General features: G+C 40.1%; 1 protein-coding gene across 1 annotated transcript in view; it reads right to left on the minus strand.

The window, feature by feature from the left end:
* Positions 1–367: 367 nt before the first annotated feature.
* Positions 368–16,294, minus strand: part of SEZ6 (seizure related 6 homolog) — a 579,683-nt gene continuing 563,756 nt past the window's right edge. The window contains exons 12-17 of the mRNA XM_075854295.1: positions 14,208–14,399; positions 12,921–13,115; positions 11,540–11,578; positions 7,729–7,849; positions 7,528–7,630; positions 368–5,062 (exon numbers count right to left, since the gene is read on the minus strand). Of these exons, the coding sequence (XP_075710410.1) occupies positions 5,033–5,062; positions 7,528–7,630; positions 7,729–7,849; positions 11,540–11,578; positions 12,921–13,115; positions 14,208–14,399 (680 nt within the window). The 3' untranslated portion in view covers positions 368–5,032. The remainder of the gene's footprint in view (positions 5,063–7,527; positions 7,631–7,728; positions 7,850–11,539; positions 11,579–12,920; positions 13,116–14,207; positions 14,400–16,294) is intronic.

Genomic DNA, 16,294 nt, shown 5'->3' on the forward strand with positions numbered 1-16,294 from the left:
AAATACATTTCCTAAATATTTTAGTTGGGGGTGGTTCTGTACCAGATCTGGTTTTTGTTTGTTTTTTAAGATTTTTCCCCTAAAGACTACAGCACCAACTTTGATACTAATAATATGTTCACTGTTTAGATTGTATTTTACTTTTGTACAATATATCAGGTGTTATACCTAAAAGCGAGTGCAAGTAAACAAACTTTTAAAATCCGACTAGTTGCTAATTTAACTTTTTTTTGTTGTTTTTAACTACAATTTGTAGTATTTTCCAGACCTGTTAGCATCATTTGTATACAGTTTACATTTCTTTAGTTTTTCAGTCATTTGTACACCATCCATGGAGCAGGTATGTGAAATAACGAATGACAAGACATAATCAACAAAAATAATTTATTTAATGGCGAACCATCACAAAATCCATTTATATAAGAGAGTTTGTCTTGTTTCTGTGTTATTATGTCTTACGTTACTTGGGAAACATGAGTTGTCGTTATTGAATGTGCTTTCTCCGTGTATAATTGTTCCTTGGAAGCAATCCAGTGGGTAAATGAGCCATCAGTTGTAGCCTGCTGTCAGTGTCCCAGTGTTTGTTTAACTTCTGTTAGTTTTCTTTATATTCAATTACCTCTCTTGAATGTTCTGCCATGACTTTGGCATCCGTAGGTTTTTCTTAAATAAAAATGAACTTCAACACCTATTCTGTACTCCACTGGGTATGAGCTGAATGGGAATGGTGGAAGAGGTAATGTAACAACAGCTGTCAGTCAATGCTTGCCAGTCATGGTCTAGGCTGCATAGCGGTTCAGGTATATAGTTATGCCATTTTTCCTCATTTCTATAATAATACGCATACAGGACACACTTACTACAAGGATAAATCAGCCCATAAATATAGCAGGACAAACACTATCTGTGTAAATGTACCCACACTCCTATATACAAAGCCTAAGACAGAGATTATATACACCAGATTTATACATGTAGTAAGATTGTCTTCACTAACCCGCTTCCCTATTGGCAACGTACATCATTGCTTGCCATAAGGCTACCATGCTGAGGAGAAGGGAAGATGATATCAATATTTTTTTCCTATTGTAAAAATGCACTAAAATTAAACCAAAGTATGAATAGAATGTCTTATATGAGTATGTGGGTTCTAGGGCTGGGTTAATACCCTCCTATATAACAGTGTGCCTAAAATTCAGCACCCTATTCAACAACATATGCTGCACCTAAAGACTTCTTGGTTGCCCTAAAGTTATTTGTATATATGAGCTACCGAGTATATAAAGCTTGTAAATCCTCTCGCCTTAGTCTTTCGGTAGGTGTGCATATATTTTAACTATAGCCAACTATGCAAATATTTAGATTTTGGAACTACAGTTGAGTCAACGGAGTCTAGAACTTGAGATGGGCAGTGACATCACTAGTCCCCAGGTGATAACCCACCCCCTCCCTTGTCTCCACGTCTCTGCTATGTATATTTTCATTTTGTGTCTCAGTTGAGGCAGTACACTAGACCTGTCATTGTATCATTAATACACGGAATACTTGTCATAATGGATATAACATTCAATATCAGTGTAGGCTGTATAATTAGATGATTCTCCAATGCAGTGTAACCTTATGGCCACTAGATGTCAGCACCTGCGAAAACTACAATATTTCTGCATTTATAATTACATGGACATGCATGACAAAAATAAAATGAACGCTGCCAAAAAATGATCTAATAGATATGTCACTTTCTACTGATAACCTTACAGGTGAACTATACTCTTCAGCTTTCCTTGTTGTTGTGGTTTTTTCACACTTATTTTCCATAAAGCAAAGGAGTAACTACCATGCGGCTGCTATGGAGACTGCTTTGGAGAGAGGGGGTTGTGAGAACCTGTGCAGGACTCCATTCTCTGGGGAAATGGCAATGATAGCGAACAAGAGGGTGGGGATTTGGTCCAAGGGTCATGGATGGGGCTGGAGGAGGAAACAAACACCAGGCCTTTCAGCCTTAGATTGCAAAACCATAATGGAGAGTCCATTTTGATCTTTGCTATGGGGCCCCCTCTTTTCCATGCACGCTACAATTTAAAAGTTCACGTCTGTTTGGCGCATTCCTGATAGACAAATTTGGTCACTGATACGAGGTCATGTTTCACACTCTACAACCATAGATTATATCAAGCATGTATCTGTACAAGGAGAGGGATTGGAGGGAGATGGCTCTCTCATTGTGATTGACTGCCATAAAAAGCAGCTCCACAAGAGCTAATGTGGCCGACAATGACAGCTGTCAGCTACTTCCTGGCCCAGAATCAGCAGAAGTCTTCTGACATAAATGGCAAAGTATTTAACTTGCACCGCAATTACATGTGTGTGTGTCTATATATATATATATATATATATATATATATATATATATATATATATATATGCCCACGCACTATAGAATAGCATTCAAATTCTGTGTGGGTGATCCTATGTTTCAAGATTGAACCTGTCCCATAAAGTCCTATCTATATAGCTTTTCCTATAAATACACCTAAAATATCACTCTTGCAAATTGTTTTGTATAAAGTTTGATACATTCACTTTCAAAAGATAGTATCTTGTTGTATTATGTTGTAAAGACACTGTAGAATATGGGTCATACCTAGAGACTAGATCTGCAGCGGGATCTGCTAGTGACTAATGACCTATTTGGATTTTTGTTACGGTCGAGTTCATGCTGGACTTAAAAAAAAAAATTATGATCGTGTTGAAGACTCCATTTATTTCTAGACTAAGGACTCATGCACACGACCGTTTTATTCTTCAGTGTCCTATCTGTTTTTTTTGTGTGAATAGCATACTGAACCATTCATTTCTATGGACCTAGAGGAAAAGCAAGAAAATACCACGGTGCCACATGGTGCAGATCACAAGAGAAAAAAACAGGAAAAGAACAGTGGTGAAGATTTTGCTCACCTTTTGGAGTTGTGCAAGGGTAGGCAGGTAATAATAGTATGAGGATGTAGCTGCAGCTAGGTCCAAACCGGTGGTACAAAGACAACCGCTCAATGAGACATATAAGGAGAACCAAAAGTACAGCGTTGCTAACATCAATTGCAAGTCCAGACAGGGAGGTAATAAAAGGGATTTATTGGTTTGTAAATAAAATAATTAATTAAATAGGCAATTAGATAGGCTATGCGTTTCGACACTGGACTAGTGTCTTCATCAGGCCATGGCCAGGCCATACCCAATAAATCCCTGTCTGGACTTGCAATTGATGTTAGCAGCACTGTACTTTTGGATCAAATTTTTCTCCTTATATGATTCATTTCTGTGGGGCCATTTACACATTTGTTTTTGTTGCGTACCCATGTGTCCGTTCTGCAAATTATTGAACAGGTCCTATTCTTGTCTTGTTTTGAGGTTTGCAAAATAGAAACGGTCGTGTGCATCATGCCTAAGAATGTTGATGTTTTGTACTAATTTCTCATCCGTTTTGACTTATTCCATGCATTACTGAGGCCAAGTGATTATTAGTCTATGCCACTACTGGTTAATGGGATCAACATATATTCGAAAATATATTTTGTATATTAATATTAAGGGGGACACTAACCATAGAAAATACGCCTTGATCCTATTCTGTCTCATACTGCAGAAATGGAGAAATCTATAAAGAATTTGTCTATGTGCGTCCCAGGAGACAAGCCATTTTCTCCACTCCTCCTTCTCAAAGTCATGTGTCTGACTGTAAGGTAACTGGCTGCAGAAGGAGCCTTCCCCCTACTGCTTTGTCTGCAGTAGGAGACCAACAAATGTTAAACCACGCCCTTGATTAAGCCACACCCCTCAGATGTCTGACAACCAGAAATCAGAGATCAGCAGGAAGTTAACACTTATGTTCTCTGCAAGATTATCTCCTGTTTACTTTATATCATTGACTTCTAGCTGTAGTGTTACTTCAATGGAAAGGTAGGTGGTTGTCACCATTCAAAAAGGCTGCTATGATGCGTGTGGTTCTCATGAATGCCTGCTCATAGTGTAAAATAGCACACGTAAACAGGGATATAAATAATAAAGAAACATGAGAATTATGCAATTATAGGAGGTTATTTTTTGCTATTTTAAATGACAATAGCCTGAATTCTACCTGCATGTTCTCTGTAAGGACGACCTTAAAAACGTTCGTATCTATTTTCACTGGGAAAAACACACAAGCAAAACACTATTTTTTCAGTATTTCTAGTGCATAAAGTGAAATGGGCACCAAAAATTTTACTGTAACTGTGCAGAAAATCTTATCTCTGCTTTAGCGATCACACAGTCAGTATGATCCAACGGAAGATTTAATGAGTCTATGAGACTTGGTGAAAATGAACTTTTTCTATGAAATCCCCCACTGAACCTTGTATAAAGAAATATATAAATTCATATTTACATATGTAACTAAACGTACTGTCACGGGCCAGGGACTGAAGTGCGTGTCCTTCTAAACATGGAATAATTGCTAGGAATTTTCGGATTCTGTATAAACAGTCACACACTTTACTAGTAAAGTCCCCCAGAACCTCTTCTATCTGCCCCCATAGCTGTTCTTTATGTATCTGCATGTTCTTGTTTTATGCGTGTATGGGTATTGTTCATGCAATTTTATCTAGTAGATCAGTTTGCTCCTTCTAAAAGCCTTCTCAACCATGCCATCGTATTCAGAACTGTAGTTAATTGTATCACTAGATCACTGCAAGGAAATAAATCTTCTCTTGACCTATGAAGGAAAAATCCAGGTATGGATCATATGGGAAAGGGCAATAAGAACAGTAGCAGGAACCAGACAGAAGGACAGGATTTGGGAACATCATGTTAGTTGTGGGTTGCTGTGTAGGCTGACTTTGCACCATCGCAATAAATTGTAAGCTTCTATCTTGGGGTAAAATACTGAGTTCATCCACTGAAGAATTAAAGAGTCAGGAACGTTCCCACATTTGACAGTGACAAGTTGTTGCTTTCTTCTAGTTCTCTCCCACCAAGACTGACGCTGCTTGTAGGTCTATATGGAAACTTCATATTCTCTTGTGTCCTGCAATGTGAATATTTATGAACATTCAGCATCATTGAAATTTAAAGAAATAAATATTTCATGGAAATAGAAATGAGTAACCATAAGGTGGCCACATTAAGCAATTGAAAATGTTTCAAAACACATCTTCAGGTTATTATTGGACTGAGGCTATAGTAAAACCATGGATAGAGCATTTTGGCAATTCGGGAAATATCCTATTTGATGTTAATTCAGTTGTCTCATGAGAAAACCCTTTCGCATGTCCAATAAAATAATAGGAATGTCCTAAAGGGGGTGCCCTGCTCAAGACCCTTCTCTAAACCAGAAGAGAGCTGATCCGTAATAGCAGCTCCCACTCAGGTAGACCAGGCCCATCTATGCTTTGTATGGACGACCATCCTTTGAATGGCTGCTGTGTGATTCTACATTTCCCCTGGAGCAAAATGAATGGCCAGCTGCGACTTCTAGAGATAACAGCTGATCACCGGGCCGGCTGCCATTTAGAAAAGGGCAACTTCAGATATGAAAATGCTACTTGTTCTTTTTCCACTGTATAATAGTAAGTGCTGATGTAATAATGATATTTAACTTAGAGGAAACATCTGGCTTTAATTTTTTTTATATCTTACTTACAGCAACCTACATTTTATTTTTTCCCCTTTTTTCTTTAAATTATGTTCCCAGCAGTAATTCCAGTGCCTATCCAAGATATGTTGCCATTTTGAATACATTAAAGGGGTTTACCCATCAGGGACAATTACGGCATATCCACAGGATATGCCATAAATCTCAGATAGATGGGGGTCCCACCTATCTCTAGAACGGGGCCCCCTAAACCCCGTTCTACCTTTCTCTGTTCCCACTACCACTTGTGATTTCCGACCATGCAATCAGAAAACAGCGTAACTCGCTGAGCTACGCTGTTTTCGTAACTCCCATAGAAGTGAATGGCAGTTGTGATTACATGGTCGGAAATCACAAGTGGCAGCAGGAACAGAGAAAGGTAGAACGGGGTTTAGGGGGCCCCGTTCTAGAGATAGTTGAGGGTCCTAGAGTTAGGACCCGCATCTATCTGACATTTATGGCATATCCCGCGGATATGCCATAAATGTCTCTGATGGGCAAACCCCTTTAAAACCAGACAGGCTGTGTAGAAGAAGCATTTGTCCCATGCAGCATCTTCTCCAGTTCACTCACAACCAGTACAGACAAAATATAATTGTGGTAATGTTAATGGGGGTGTTGTAGGGGAGAATGGCTAATGTCTTGTCTTTTGTGTATTGAATGCCAAAATACCAAAGTTCTTGCAATTTATGCGAAAAACAGAAACGATGATGAGTTCTCCAATATGTGATGTCAATGACTGAATGGTTTGAAAATGACAAGCTATAACGTGTAACTTTCCACAGCACTCATGACAGATCACAGGAAGTGTATTACTCAGGAGACAATGGTAAAGCCCCAAAATCGGAAATGTCGAATTTTTCTTTTTTTTTTTAGCAAAATCTAGCTATCTGAGCTATTTATCTCACTACAAAAAAAAATCGCTGCGATATCGCTTTGATAAATCGCTGTCCATAGGAATACATTGTGTGTGTAGCTTGAAAACCCCTTCAAAATCGCTCCAGCCATGCGATTTGCTAGCAGGTTTTTTTTAAACTGTTACATGCTGGGATTTCAGAGCTGCATATTTTTCTGGAGCGATTTTGAAGAGATTTTAAAGATACTCAATGCATTCCTGTGGACAGCGATTTATCACAGCGATTTTTTGTAGTGAGATAAATAGTCCTAGCCTAATACATTCGTATTGACATCGATTTATCACTCACGACAAAAGTCTATGTCTAGCCCCAGCTTTACAATATTACTTCGAAAGGTTAAGGACCAGTTCACACAGAGTTTTTTTGACGCGGAAACCGCGTCGGAAAACGCGCCAAAAAACGGGCAAAAATGGCTCCCATTGATTTCAATGGGAGGCGGAGGCGTTTTTTTCCTGCGAGCGGAAAAATTGTCTTGCGGGAAAAAGAAGCGACATGCCCTATCTTTGGGCGTTTATGTCTCCGACCTCCCATTGACATCAATGGGAGGCAGAGAAAGCGTATTTCGCTGCGTTTTGTGCCCGGGGCTCTCAATGGCCGTGGGCAAAAACCGCCGTGAAAAACGTGGCAAACGGCGTGCAGGCAGATCAAAATCTGCCTCAAAATTCCAGACAGAATTTTGAGCCAGAGTTTTCTGCCTGCAAAAAAACTCAGTGTGTACAGGGCCTTAATGAAGCATTCATGTTAATATCATTTACGACTGGAGATGCTCTTTAGAAACAGACATAAGGCACAATGCATTGCCCTTTAATGATGCCAGAGCTGCAAGACAATGAAAATATAATACTTGATTTATTGATATTGCAATAACACTAATTATAGAAATAAGACTAGGTTAACAATCCTACATTTCTCTAGGTACAGGGTATGAGCTGTTCTACTCACCGATGTCTCAAATGTGGGATTGTCAAAAGCCGACTCCACGGTGACTTGATCATATGGAGGTGACGCAGAGAGGGGCAGGCGTAGAAGAGCTTTTCCTTGTAGCCTGTACACGGAGAATAGAAAGGAATAATCAGGGAGGCTCAGGTATATATAGCGGTCAGCTTCTTGCCCTGGAAAGCTGCTCTGTTTGTATTCTCTTACTTGGAGAAATATAGGTAGATGGCAGCGATCACAAGTGCAACCATGATTACAGGAACAAAGACGGCCAGCAGGATGTGTGCGCCCTCTACTGGGATGCCTGAAGCGGCTGCCTTCTCTACAGCTGGATGGAAGGAGAAGAAATACCATCAGTTTGTTTACCCTGCATTTATTAGACAAAATCATTTCCTTTGAAGGATCGTATTCACAAATTACTTGATGACTTAAATTTATAAAGGAAACTAACAAAACAAACATCCCTGATAGTAGAAAAACAATAGTAACCAATAGAATGTCTCCGAAAAACATAAAATATATAGTACACAATGAATTCAAAATGTAATAATCTCCCCCCCCTACAAATTCATACAAACAATGTATAAAAAAAACACTTATTTAAAAACAGTCTGGTGTAAAAGCCATCACAGTCCTGATCATATAGTGATCCACTACTATACCAATAATGTCATGTCAGGGTCAGGAATCTAGAATATGACCCCCACATGAAAATATACAATAATATGCTATGAACCCTAACCAGTATTATACAATAATATAAATCAATTACCTGTGGACGACATGATGGCAGTTGGATCAAACACCTGAGGAAAACAACTCGACACGCGTTTCGCAACCTTCGTCCTGAAACTTCACGCGTCTTGGTGTTTTCCTCAAGTGTATGATCCAACTGCCATCAGTATAGATTATTACATTTTGAAATCAATTTGTACAATATTTTATATTTTTCTGAGACATTCTATTGGTTACTTGTATATAATTATGTCTTGCTAAATGGATATATGCTAAGGAAATATATATATAGGTTATAGTAGTAAAACACTGACTGTAGAATTGTAATGGATTTGTAATGGCAGGGGGTAGGGAGACGGACAAGTGAGCCCTAATCTACCCGCCACTCTGTCCCTGCCTACTTGCAACGACCCGCCCTAGGCGACGGGGTACAACTGGGCGGCGGTCCCTGCGCTCAGTAAGTGCACGACAAACACACAAGGAACACAAGCAAGGAAAAGGGGCCGTTGCCCACGGCAACACCGTGAGCAACCAGAGTGGTGAACGAGCCGAGTCAAGCCAGGAGTGTGCGAGGTACAAAACGAAAAGCAGAAGAGTAGTCGGTAAGCCAGGGTCGGTATGGAGCAGGATCAAAAATAGCAGGAGCTGTAGCTGGGCCAGGAACCACAAGGAAAGAAACAAAAGCAATAACAAGCACCGAGGGACAGGAAGTGCAGGCTTAGGGTATGTGCACACACACTAATTACGTCCGTAATTGACGGACGTATTTCGGCTGCAAGTCCCGGACCGAACTCCGTGCAGGGAGCCGGGCTCCTAGCATCATAGTTATGTACGATGCTAGGAGTCCCTGCCTCTCTGCAGGACAACTGTCCCATACTGTAATCATGTTTTCAGTACGGGACAGTAGTTCCACGGAGAGGCAGGGACTCCTAGCGTCGTACATAACTATGATGCTAGGAGCCCGGCTCCCTGCACGGTGTTCGGTCCGGGACTTGCGGCCGAAATACGTCCGTCAATTACGGACGTAATTAGTGTGTGTGCACATACCCTTAAATAGACCGAGGGCGGGAGCTAGCTGAGTCTGGCCAGGTTACGATAGGCTCTCCCACTCCTAAGCCTGCCAGCCTGAATGGTGGAAGCAGGAGTCAATCTCAGGGATGTATTCTCAGGTGCTGACTGATTAGTTCTGGGAGTTAACCCCGCTGTGCCTGGCAGATCCTTTACAGGATTACTATGTTCTGCAGCTGCCTGTCATCCTACACTGGTCCAAACTGTAGTCATAAAAGTTGTCACAAAAATAAAACACAATGGGGGGAATTTACTAAGGCTGGCGTTTCATACTCCAGTCATAAACTCAAGTATGCTGGAGTACAATGCGCCATATTTATGAAGCCTCTTAATAAATTTGGTGATCTTTGTCTGTGCACCAGAAATGGAAATCTACGCCTGTTATGAGTGATTTTGGTGTAAGTCCCGATGTAAGTCTATGAGACTCTGTGAGACTTACATGGAGAAACTGGCTTCCGGTCTACACATTAGACGCTGTGTGAATCGGAAAGTCAGTTTACAGGTCACGTGACTGAACGGGGAAGCCAAACGCAGCCCTTGGATAGAAGATAGACTCTCGGTGAGAAAATAAATATAATTTACAAGCACAAAATGCCCATTACAACGGGCACAGAAATAAAAAAATTTCATGGGAGTTCTTCTTTAAATGACGACAGATTTCCTTTAAGCTACTCCGGAAAGCTGCACTGTGATTGGTTCCGATGGCCAACAGGGCCATTTTTTCTGTTAGACGGTTTTGCTAAATCAGGTTCTATGTTTTTCGTATTCACTCAAACTTGTTACATTTATATGATTTTCTTATATTTTTCACTGTGATTTATTTATTGACATGTCTTTGTATTTCACACCGAATCCCTAAATGACGGAGTCACGGTGCTACCAAACACCTTTTGGCTCTGGTAAAAGATTTCCATGAACAGGTTAGGGGTCAATGACTCGCTTAGAGAAAGCTCAACATCGGAGATGTGACAGTAATGGAAATTTCACAGAGCAGAGATTGAATGTACTATACATTTCTGGCCAGACCTTCACTAATGTTATCTTTTAATATTTTACAGACGTATCAAATGAAAAATAGGAGTTCAACATGAATGCAATATTTATTAAGCTCCCCCGTACTATGTGCGACTGATTTACAAAACTTTTGTCTCTGTGGCAGTGACGTATGCCTGGTACAGCCCGGCATAATTCAGTAGCATGGGCCATATTCCTCAAAAGACATGCACCATGTTGTGGAATATGCGCCCGCTCACTGTAATTTCAGGTGGATTAGTGCACTTTTCCCATTGCGTGTCACCGTTTTCAAGATCTCTATTGCTAATGTGTGGAAGATTTCCTGTCTACATTCAGTGGGTGTTGACACAGCAGAAAGTTTGTTACAATGTATTACTGCATGTAGCCCAGAATCCAGAACATAAGGGTAGATTTGAGCTGGAACTATGTACATTTAGGGCCTCATTCACATCTACTTTGGAGGCTCCATTAGGGGCATCCGTCACAGATCCGGTGAAAAATGCCAGACAAAATAGCGCAGTATGCTGCGCTATTTTGTCCAGGAAAATGACAGACACCATAGTGGAAACTCCACGGATCCCATTAAAGTCAATGGGTTCCGTTGGGTGCCGATAGTGTCCATGCAACTGATCCGGTGCTTCCGGTATTTTCCGTTGCTCTGCTCCGTCACAGAAGCAGAGCAACGGAAATACCGAATGCAGCTGTGAACAAGGCCTTAGCACTAGGCCAGGACAATTTTTAGCCTATAAATGTAAACAAGACAGCATTTTCCCTTTTACTGAAAGCAAGCAGAGATTGTGAACTGAAACACAAAGTATATTAGAGAGTTGCAGGGCTTTATTATTACATTTACATAGGGCTGGAAAACCCTTCAGAGCTGCAGGCGTTCTATCTGTCTTCTACTTCAGCCAGTCTATCATTAGCAGTAGAAATAAGGAAGGGAAAACATGTATCGTTCCTTTCCTGCTCCATGGGATTTCTATGGAGATCAATGATCTGTTTGTGTGCAAATCGCTCGCATTTATTATTCTCTCTAACAAATTAATCTTCATTATTCTCTCTAACAAATGAGTCTTCATATATTTATAGCTTTATACATCATTTCTTAGTCCTTCTGCATCTACGTAGCTCTTAAGTCCATTATACAATGTGTTTCCAGGTATACAGTTGAAGCCTCGCATGGTTTTTAGATTGCACTCACCTTCAACTCCTTGGTTACTGTAAAATTCTTTATATGAAGCTGTGGAAGAGTAAAAAAAAGGGTAGAGAGTGAACGATATGACCCCGGTTATAAAGATACCATTAACAATTGTAACAGTGTGTTGTGGGGAAATCTGAAACTCTATTCATCAGATGTCCTAAATTATTATTTTGTGGCTCTTTTGTTTGCAAATAAATTTGTCTAAATTGTCCAAATTAAAATCCCTTGTATCCATAGTAAAATGCAATGTTGTTAGTCCTGGTCATGTAAAGGTGATATATATTTGTCAATCTGATAATTCGTTTTCAATAGATTACTGTGATGACACATTGGCCCACATTTATCAAAAGTGACATCAGTTTAGCCAATGTCTAAGTTAAAGCTCGACTACATAATTGACATATATTGCAACAAACAATCCTATGTACCTTCTTCGATAAATCTGTCACACCATACATCACTATCACTAACTTTCACATATGCAAATAGGGCTAAATTCTGGCGCAAATGGTTAATAAATATGTCACACAGCAGATTCTTTTTTTGGACTAATATGGACCAAAAAAAGTGCAAACAGTGATAAATGGTCAAATGTGTACAAGATCTTTGTATTCCTATAATGAGTCATTTGAAACTCACAAACATCTACAAAGAAAATCTGTTGGAAAAAATTTCAAGGTCCAGCATGTGGCCCATGGACCTTGGCGTAGGTTCCAATCGATTTTATTGACATGCTCATGTATTGTGGATATTTATGGGTATATTAAACTCGGGGATAAGCAGCCGGTTCAGCGAGCGCCGATCAGAGACATTGTTGATCGGCACTCGTTTGGTCCGGTCACACAGAGCTATGGATGGGTCGTTCCTCCGATCGCTCGTCCCCATACATTATTATTATTATATTTCACTTTTTTAAAACGATATGACCAGCAGATTATTGAGTGTTTGCTTGTTCATCTGCTGATCGTTCCCCTGTTTACACAGGACAATTAGCGTCAATGAACGTTCTATGAGCGATCGTCTGCCCGATAATAGTCCAGTGTAAAACACCCATTACACCATTGTTGTCCGGTATCTTTCCCGTTCCCTTATAGAGCGATTAAGGAGTATTCATATTTGGTTCTTTTGACGGACCCTTCATCTTGAGGTCCCGCAATTGCAATGTGGTAGGTTCTGTATTTCCATTTGCTATTTCCAAGTACAAGCTTGGTTACCTAAAGGGTCCCTCCAATGTTGCTCCTGGATGCGTCTCCCACCAGAAGTTTACATATTAGTGACAGATGTGGTGGTACTGAGGCAACTATACAACGACTGAAACCTTTCCTGCAGAGCAACATTGGAGGCTCCCTCATCTACTTGCACCTTCATTATACATATTAACCTTTGCAGATTGGTGGGGAGCTGCTCCATTGTGAGGGGTGTCCAGGAATGCACTTTATACTGTGCTCTCCCATCAGCATGTATCCAGAATTACAGGAAAACCTCACGGCGTCCCCTGGTTGGTATACCCTTCTCTCAGGTTCCTGGTGACCATTTTCTGGTGCCCTTGGGTTTAGACATGGCTCATATTTTTCAGCTAAAGACAAGGATTTTAAATCAATCAGCAGATCAGGTCTGAAATCTTAGGACACATAGCACAATTAATAGAAAATGCAGATCCTTTCATCTGCTCACCACATTAATCTAAAGATATTTTTATACACTTGAATGCAAAGACATAACTTGAAGCTCCTGGGCCCCAATGCATATTCAGTAACAGGGCCCCCATTTTATATTTATGATGTATTTTTGTATATATACATATATATATATATATATATATATATATATATATATATATATATATATATATATATATATATATATATGTATATAGAATATGCATTGGGACAACATGAAGCTCCTGGGCCCCAATTTAAAATCTGTAACAAGGCCCCCCACCTACCATGTGCCATTTATAAGGCTTGGCCTTTGGTCCCCCTTTCTCACCTCTGCCTGGGTGCAACTGTTACCTCTGCACCCTCTATAGCTACGCCCCTGGGAATATGTAAGAAAATAAATCATGGTATGTTCAAACATGCCATTCTGAGGAAGTATTCTCCCTAAAACATTTTTGGAAAGGCACATACTTTTTTCCTGTATTGTCTGTATAAACACTACAGCAGGGTGTGTGCGCTTTATGGCAGCTGAAATCAATGTGAGACAATTGACAGAGAAATGTCACAGCCTATTACAGTCTCCTGGAGGTCAGAGTACAGCCTCGTTTACCAGAGACAAGGGAGTGACAGTGGAGATGCATTCAGAGCTTATCTGTGTATATAGTGTTACTATCCTGCCTTATATATGCTTTCATCAGTACAATAGAGCTGTCATCTATGCCACCTTGCCCCCCTCTAATGACAATAACTGCCTCAGTCTATACAGCAAAGCTGACAAGTGAGCTGCAGAAAACAGGAAACATCACATTATTCTGACTCCTCTGCTCGCCAGTGTGGACACAGGAATATTTCAAGATTTTAATAAAATCATGTAAATAAATGAAAAAAAAATTATATTTTTAATCCCTTTAAACAATCAGCTGGTTTGTAGCTATCAAATAAGATGATTTAAGCTGATATCGCTGATCTGTTAACAGTATGAGTCTAGTGTCTGAAGCTGTGTGACTTACGGACACACTTTGGAGCACGGTCACTCCATTTGGGTACACCGGCCTGACGGTTGTAGCAGGTTAGAGTAGTGCTTCCTGTCAGAACATAGCCTTTGTCACACACATAACGCACTGTGCTGCCCACCGGAAACTTCGCATTTGAAAGAATCCTGCGACTGTGAGTTACATCTCCAGGGTCGGAACAGGAAGTCACTAGGGAAGGAACACAAACATGTAAAAATATTGTGAGCTAGAAACGGGGGTGGGAAAATTCACCAATGTGTAATTGAAGAAGAAAAGGCTTCAAGGAATAGATCAATATAGTTTAAAAGTGTAAATAGTACAGACAATGCAAGTAAAATCCTAATCCCCAGTAGTCCCGCAGATTGGGGCTTAAAAGTTTCGCACACGAATTGCGATGCAAATGTTGGGAGGTATGTTATCAGATGAAAAATACATTAAAGCCTCATGCACACTGCGAAGCCGCTCGCACAGAGCCTGTATTGTGGAGCTGCAGGCACGCGTACCGTTGTATGGTACATCCATATGGTACCATATTCTCTCCTAGAAGCAATGCTTCCAAGGGAGAACACCGCTGCAAAATGCCATGAGATGGGACATGCCAACATTTGTTTTCTGCATAAAATTGGAGATATCTATGGGTGCCGTATTAAGCATCAGTACAACATGGATCCGTAAAAAGGCTGTGTTATGAAGGCCTTAAACTAGATTCAGACATGTCGTTTTTATGCAGATTTTGGTGCAGTATTTGATGCAGTTTTTTGAGCCAAAGCCGGGAGTGGTTGCTAAGGGAAGAAAAAATGTAGAGGAAAGATGAATAAATCTTCTCTCTTTTTTGGATCCATTACCAGCTTTAGCTTCAAAATGGCATCGGGACAACAGATCTGTGTTGTATAGATTAGTAATATGGTGCCCATACTGTACCTATGTGTGTCTCTGATTATATAGCGGGGCATGCAGAGGTTTTTTCTCATGTATTTATATTTAAAAAAAAAGGAAATGCACGCCATATTATGCTGGCATTCACGGAGGCACCATACATACTGCCGTCATGGTCATTGATACATAGTACACAATACAGGTATTAGGTATTCATTCGTAAATATGGCTAATTAGTCTATGTATTTATGAGGATTGGGTAAAAAGCCTTGTTATCCCGGATGTTTGCACAAATCATATTTGCAATAATGTCCAAGCTATAACACTATCCATCATGGCAGTAAACCTGCTTGTTGTTTCTAGGTAGCAGCAAACTGAAAAATAGGTGGAGATGGAAAAAAAAAATCTGTGTCAATTAATAAAATAATGAAGATATAGCCGATGTTAACTAAAGATAGAATTTCAGTCTAAAATTTTTGCTCGTGGAATGCAACCATCAGCGTTCCAATGGTGGTTGGATAACAATCTATACCGTAATGGACACTTCTTTGATAGACTAGGCATAAAACCCTGTCATTTTTATCAGTCTATACATCACATGCCGGAATTTTCGCTTTCACCAGATTCACCATTTTATGTCCTCATTTAAACCTACATCGGTTCTGTAAAGTACTTCAGTATTTGAGAAATTATGCCTAAATAATTCTAGTGGTCATCATATAGTGTCTAATATTTACACATACTGTCCTATATGTCTATGTGGGAGAGGGACTTACACAAATCCTTTACTGTTAGGGACTGGCAAGATATGGCAGAACGTACTGCGAAAATCTCCATTAACACTTCGCTGGTCGCAGCCAAAAATTGTAAATTATTTTTACGATGGTACTTAGTTCCCTCCAGACTGGCCAAGATGCTTCAGACACTGTGGATGTGTGGGAGACCCTCTGCATACATGGTGGGTTGCCCGAAGGTACGCCGGATTTGGCGATGAATCTTTAATATGTTATATTCTATAACTCAGATTAACTTGAAATTGTCCCCATCACAGGCATTACTTAATGAGACGACCCCTGGACTGGACTGTCTAAAGCCTCTCATAAATTTGTATCCTTTCTTTTCCTGGCAGCCAAAATTGCTATAGCTACATCCTGGAAAAGTCCTGTGATTCCTCTTCATCTGGTTAAGACTGAACTGAATTGGATTAT

The sequence above is a fragment of the Rhinoderma darwinii genome, chromosome 2 (assembly GCF_050947455.1).
Source record: "Rhinoderma darwinii isolate aRhiDar2 chromosome 2, aRhiDar2.hap1, whole genome shotgun sequence".
NCBI classification, from domain to species: Eukaryota; Metazoa; Chordata; class Amphibia; order Anura; family Rhinodermatidae; genus Rhinoderma; species Rhinoderma darwinii.